The sequence below is a fragment of the Octodon degus genome, unplaced genomic scaffold (assembly GCF_000260255.1).
Source record: "Octodon degus isolate 3935 unplaced genomic scaffold, OctDeg1.0 scaffold00344, whole genome shotgun sequence".
Lineage (NCBI taxonomy): Eukaryota > Metazoa > Chordata > Mammalia > Rodentia > Octodontidae > Octodon > Octodon degus.
The window spans coordinates 660,105-666,277 of NW_004524920.1; the positions used below are offsets into that span (position 1 = coordinate 660,105).

At 54.7% G+C, this 6,173-nt stretch overlaps 1 protein-coding gene across 6 annotated transcripts in view; it reads left to right on the forward strand.

The window, feature by feature from the left end:
• CUNH19orf47 (chromosome unknown C19orf47 homolog) overlaps nt 1-3,346 on the forward strand; it is an 18,153-nt gene extending 14,807 nt beyond the window's left edge. For 3 of the 6 annotated variants that reach the window (XM_023708261.1, XM_023708265.1, XM_023708262.1), the window contains 2 exons: nt 637-707; nt 2,074-3,057. In XM_023708261.1, the coding sequence (XP_023564029.1) occupies nt 637-707; nt 2,074-2,568 (566 nt within the window). In that variant the 3' untranslated portion in view covers nt 2,569-3,057. The other 3 variants (XM_023708263.1, XM_023708264.1, XM_023708266.1) reach the window with 2 other exon arrangements.
• Nucleotides 3,347-6,173: the final 2,827 nt, after the last annotated feature.

The following is a 6,173-nucleotide window of genomic DNA, read 5'->3' on the forward strand; positions in this document are numbered from 1 at the left end:
TTTTTTTTTTTTTTTTTTTGTATTTTAGTACCAGGTCTACAGGGTCTATAGGGTCTCACTATGTAGATTGGACTCTTAGTGATACTCCTGTTTTCAGCTTCCCAAGCGCTGGGATTACACGCACACACCACCATGCCCAGTCTCAGTTGCCTGTCTCAGCACACCCCGGGGGGCAGGGCCAGCATGGCATGCTGGGGATCGAGCTGGATTCATTCTTTTTGAGTGTTCGCTTATTTCCGTGGTATTTATACACCATGACTTAGTACGTGTTCTACTGGTAGAGAAGTTAGGGAGAGCACTCATTACCATTCATCAGATTCTCTCAGAGGTCCATGATCCCCAAAGTGAAAGCAACAGGTAAGCATTACCCACACACATTTCGCGAATTTGTACTGAGAGGTTCGAGGAATTCTGGTTGTCGGTCAAGCTTTGCCACATGTGACACCAGCCAGGTACTGTGGGTGAGGGTTGTTATCCAGCAGTGAGATGCAAAGCCAGCATTGGCATGGGCTGTCCCTGTGGTAGCAGAGCCGACTGGTGTTGTCCTTTCCCTTGGTGTCTGCAGGGTGCGCAGCCTAGGCTGAGCCCCAGGAGCTGCTTGGCAGGGGCTCCCTGATGGCCTCGCTTCCTTCCCAGGTCTGCACAGGATGTCCGTGTTTGACCGCCTCGGCGCTGAGACCAAGGCCGACACGACCACAGGGAGCAGGGTGAGCTGGGAACAGTGGGATGACTCGGGTGTCCTGAACACTCATCTGTCCAGCGTGTTGTTCCTGATCCTTCCCCATCTTGCCCACAGGCACCCCAGCAGCCGCCTCACCTTTTAGGCCCTGGTTCCCTTCTTTCCTCTACTGGCTTCTGCCCTGACCCCGAGCACTCCCTGATTTCCAGCCCTAGCCCCTGTGTGTGCTTTTTCTCCCACCCATCCTGTCCTAAACTGGCCTCTGTGGCTTGCTCCAAAGTGTCTCCCCTGGGGCCTATTGCACAGTGTCCATCGTCCATGTCCTAGCGAGTCTTCCTGTCAGGTGACTCCATCTGTGTCTGCCTTTGCTGCCACGCTCCCTGCCTGGAGAGGGTGATCACCTCCTACCTGGTCTCATCAGGCTCGCCAGCCCTGGCCCCTCAACAGCTCTGTGTGCTGCTCCCTGCTGGCCACCCCCCCACCCCCACCCTGAGGCTTTTCTCTGCCCGCACAGCATAGTGGCTGCTCCTGACGTGTCCTGCAGTGTCTAGGCCCCAGGCATGGCATATGGTTGGGAGCACACCCAGCAACTCACTGCCTAGCTTTGTGGCTTTGGTCATGTCATCTAAACCCTCTCTGCCTCAGTTTCCTCATTTGTATAGTACCAGCTCATAGAGGGGTGTGGGTAGTCTAGCATGTAGTAAGCGTTCTTTAGATGCCTGCTTTGAAGAACTGTACAAAGCCCCCTCCCTACTGTGTTTCCTCCCATGTAGTCCCTTGCACACCAGGACACACTCTGGCTGCCTTACATGCGGAATCTTACAGGATCAACTGTCACACTGGGGATTGTGTGATGACTGGCTTGATGACCACGATTTCTGCTCTTGCTTTTGGGACCTGGCATGTAGTTCTCTCTGTGCTTTTGTCCTGCAGAACCTGGCTTTAAAGTGGGGGCCTCAGAGAAAAGTCCTGTCAGCTGTCCCTGTCTGCTGCTTGCTAGCGCCCTGCTCTTCCCAGAACATAGAACCTCCTTACAGAGTGACTGGTATCATTTCTGGGGCCAGGTAGACTGTGAGCCTTGGAAGGGGTAGGGCTCGGATTGTCCTGGCCAGTGTCTTGTCCCCAGCACTGCCAAGCCTAGGGCAGGTACAGAGTTGGGTCAGGAAGGGCCTCCCCCCACTGCTCACCTGTTGACTTTGCCCGCACTGTGCCACATGGCACATCTCTTCAGCCCTCTGTTAGACCCTCTTACACTTGGCCTTTGCCTCTCTGCCTCAGAGAGCTCTCCCTAACTTCTAGCATGGCCAGGTATGTCCCCTGGCACCCCCAGACCTCATCTGAGCCAGGGTGTTGAGTGACTAAATGACTCCCTGTCCTATCTCTGACCCTCACAGCCCACAGGAGTTTTTAGCCGTCTGGGGGCCACCCCAGAGGTGGATGAAGATCTGGCATGGGACAGCGACAATGACAGCAGCAGCTCTGTCTTGCAGTATGCTGGTGTCCTGAAGAAGCTAGCACGGGATCCAGCTAAGGCCAGTCCCCAACCGGCTCTGACTGTCAAAGCTAAGGCCACAAGCTCAGCAACACCAGCAGCCACCCCAACTCTGCGACGCCTTGCCCTTTCCTCCCGCCCTGGGCTCGAGAGGAAGCCGGAGTCCCTGTCCAAAGTCAGCATCATCCAGAGACTGGGCAAGGCCGCCCTTGTGTCTGAGGCCCAGGACAGCCAGGTCACCAGCACCAAGAGTAAGTCTTCGGCTGAGGTCAAGGTCACCATTAAGAGGACTCTGGTGGGGCCCCGGGGGAGCAGCTCCAGCGAGGGCCTCGGTGCCCGGATGGACCATGCGGGCTCTGTGAGCGTGTTCAAAAGACTGGGCCGCAGGGCCTTTTAGCACACGCGAGGGCGGTGTGTAGCCCCTCGGGCTCCTGGCTCCAGCTCAGTCTGCCCGGGGGCTGCTCGCCTCCTGCCAGCTCTGGGTGGCACTGCTTGTCTCCGTCAGTGTGGCACTGGCCCGAGCCCTAGGCCGTGCACTGGTTGGTTTCCTGGGCTGGGTGGTCGCTGCGGCCTGGCTGTGCCTGCTCTGGGACTATCCCTTCCCTGCTTTCTGTTCTCTGCTCTCTTGCCAAGGCCTTGGCAGAACCATGTGCTCTGTCTCCCAGGTGCCTGGTGCCCTTCTCTCCCACAGCCCCCTTCTTCCCTCTCGGTGGCGGCATCTGTTGCCGGCTCTTGTGCTTCCCTGTTTTCCCTCTGCCCACAGAGGGTGTCTCCAGGGGGCTCCTGGCTCCCCATCCCCCAGCTGCCCTCACCCCTTCCCTCCCTGCTGCTGTAACGTCTGCTCTCTCTTCACCCCATTCACTTCTCTTCTGTTTTCTGTCCCTGTGGCAAGGCCCGACTGTCCGCTGTGTCCTGCCCGACCCTCCTGCACCTCCAGCCTCGCAGCGGCCCGCTCGTCGGCGGTGGCGTCGAGCCTGTAGAGACTGTTAGCCGCCTTCACTCCAGGGTGGAGGGGCCCCAGGCCCTGGGCTGCAGCCGGGGCGCCTCCATATCCCTGCCCTGGGCATCTTTTTCTCTGAAAGTCGGTGGTGGGGTGTGGCCATGGGGCAGTGGGCAGGGAGGTCAATTCAGAGAAAGAAGACAACAGTTGTTTTAATATATTTTTGTGACTTCCAGACTGTTTCCCTCCCCTCCTTCAGGGTAAGTGCAGGCCTATTTCTGCATCATGCACAGTGTGGGATGGGGCACAGGGAGGGATGTGGGCACAGGGAGGGCTGGGCCTGTCTCCAAGCTGGTCGAGCTCCTGCACATGCAGGCCGCACGTCCAGAGCCATAGCGATCGCTGTCACCATTCAGGGCAGCCCCTCCTCCCAGCAAGCAGCAGTGGTTCCCTCACTGTGCCCTACCCTGTGGGTTCCTTTGTGTTTGCCACTCTGCCTGTGGGTGGCTTTCCAACCAGTGGGCTTTGTGGGTAAGGGAGTGACTTCCTGTTGGTGTGGCTGGTTCTAGTCCAGGGCCCACCCACATGGCAAGCTCTGAGGAGGGAGCCGCTGGCCAATGATGTCCAAAGACCTGAGGGATAGGAGTGACAGTGCCAGCTTGGTGCAGCCTGGGGCAGGGTTAGCTGGGAGGCATGAGAAGTGCTCTGTGCAGTTGCGGTGAGCAAGGTTCAGCATGGGGGAGCAGAAGCAGACGCTGAAGGCATGGAGACGCAGGGCAGAGCGCGCGGACCTTAGCCCTGAGCTCTGGGTATGAAGCAGGTGCTGTGGTGGGGAGCAGAGAGGGCAGACATGGGGATGCCTCAGAGGGGCCCACGCAGCAGGCATGCTGCTGTGGGGAGGAGGGGAGTTGTCCACAAAGCTTCAGCCCTGAGAGTCTGGGGGATGGATGGGGGCAGGGGTGGGGGTTCGGAGGAACGCTAAGCTGGGGAAACTGAGACAAGATCCGGTCCATTGTTTACTTTTAATGTAGGAAATAGACGTAATGTGAAATACATCATTTGAACCATTTTCTTTTTCTTTCTTTCTTTTTTTTGTTTGTTTTGTTTGTTTGCGGTACTGGGGATTAAACTCAGGACCTTGTGCTTGCCAGGCAAGTGCATATTCTACTGAGTTTTTCCCGGCCCCATTTGAACCATTTTTGAGTAAGCCGTTAAGCATCATCAACCATGTTCAAATGACGCACCCATCAATCCCGTCTATCTCTAGAACTTTCATCCTTCCAATCTGCTAGCTTTTGGTTTTGGTTTTGTAGTATATCTTTTAGGGAGCCTACTGTGTGTGGGCTGTGCCCCAGGTGCCAGGCATGGGTGTGAGGGGCTAGACCTCTAGGTGGAGGACAACAGCAATATGCCACTGTCCCCACAAGGACCTAGCCTAGGTGTTCTTGGAGTTGGTTGGGCTCAGGCATCAAAGGATGACAAATGCTGGGCCTGTCAGATCCCAGGTGCTGCCCTTTCACACAGTACCACCAGGAGGCGCTCTCACCCATGCACGCTTGGCTGGCTGAACTTTAAACTTTTCCTAGGAATTTTTTCTAGTTTTACCTCTTGGATGATTTTAAGTCAGCAGGGCTAACTGGGTGGGTTCCAGTTACTCTACTTAAGAGCACATGGAGATTTGCTTTGTGTAGGATCTGTAGTAATACAAATCCTACACAGCACACTTAATGTGGAAAGCTTACCTATTATTGCTCTTTGCAGAGGCCCTAAGACAAATGGAAGTTGCTTAAGGTCTTTCCCAACTGGCATGTGGCAGGCCCAGGGGTGAGCTCAGGGTGTCAATGCCAGGATCCTTATCCTTTAAACCCCATGCTGTGTCACCTGCCTTGCAGATTGAACTGTGGTCCTTTGGGGAATACAGGTCCTAGGAAGGTGTTTTGGATTCTTTGGTGTTATCCAAGTGATGTCTGTCACCCATCACCCACTGGATTTGTCCCAGGAAGCGTTCTCAGCTCTTAAACTGCTGCAGGTCTTGGGAGTCAGGGCCCATCCTGCCACTTTCTGCAGACCAGCACCAAGGCCAGCCAGAGCCATGGTGTCCCAGTTTTTTGGCTTGGCAGTCCTCCCACCAACCAACTCTAGCTGGCCCCCACAGGGTGGATATTTTTTGCTGATTCAGTTAGATGTCTGTAAGTATAGAAAAATACAGTCAGATTGTTTAAAACAAGACAGGTACAAAGGCTTAACTAACAGTGAAGCTTTCCCGTGTCTCCTGGCTCACTAGATCCTGTCCCACAGGCCACTGAGGTTACTGGTTTCTGTGTACACCTCCCAGAGAGGTGTGTGTGCTGCGAACACCTGTGAAGTGGAGGCATGAGTAGTGCACACATACATGCGCACATGTGTTGACACTCATGTATTTATTTAAATGTTGTAAGTATTTGGTACAGGGCCTCACTGCACAACTCGCGGACTCAATGATCCTCCTGTTTTCAGCCTCCCAAGTGCTAGGAATACAGGCATGTGCCACCATGCCCAGACTCGGTGGCTGGCACTGGGGATCTAACCTGAGTCCTTGTGCTTGCCTAGGCAGGCTCGTAGACCACTGAGCTATCTCCGTGGCCCTCATTTTTTAATTTAAGGAGTCCCCCTTTTTTTTTTTTTAATAATTGTCGGGGGCCTGGCCCTAGCTCAGGCCTTTAAGTGGCTGCTTCCACAAAGCTGTCAGCCTCAGGTTGTTGGAGTTCGAACCTCGCAACTCTCCCGCTGGCCAAAAGTGCCCTGAAGGCATTCGAGGAACCAAAAAAAAAAAAAAAAAAATTGTCACACCATTTCTTTTTCTTTCTTTATTTATTTATTTATGTGTGTGTGTGTGTGTGTGTGTGTGTGTGGCCAGCTCAGCCCACCAGGGGGCGGGGCTGGCTGGCATGTGGTGCTGGGGGGATTGAACCACGGCCCCTGTGCTTACTCTAAATAGGTGCTTTAGACCACTGAGCCATCTCACCAGCCCCAAGGAGTCCCTTTTTTGAAGTAGTTCAGGTTGTCTCTGATCTCTTACTACT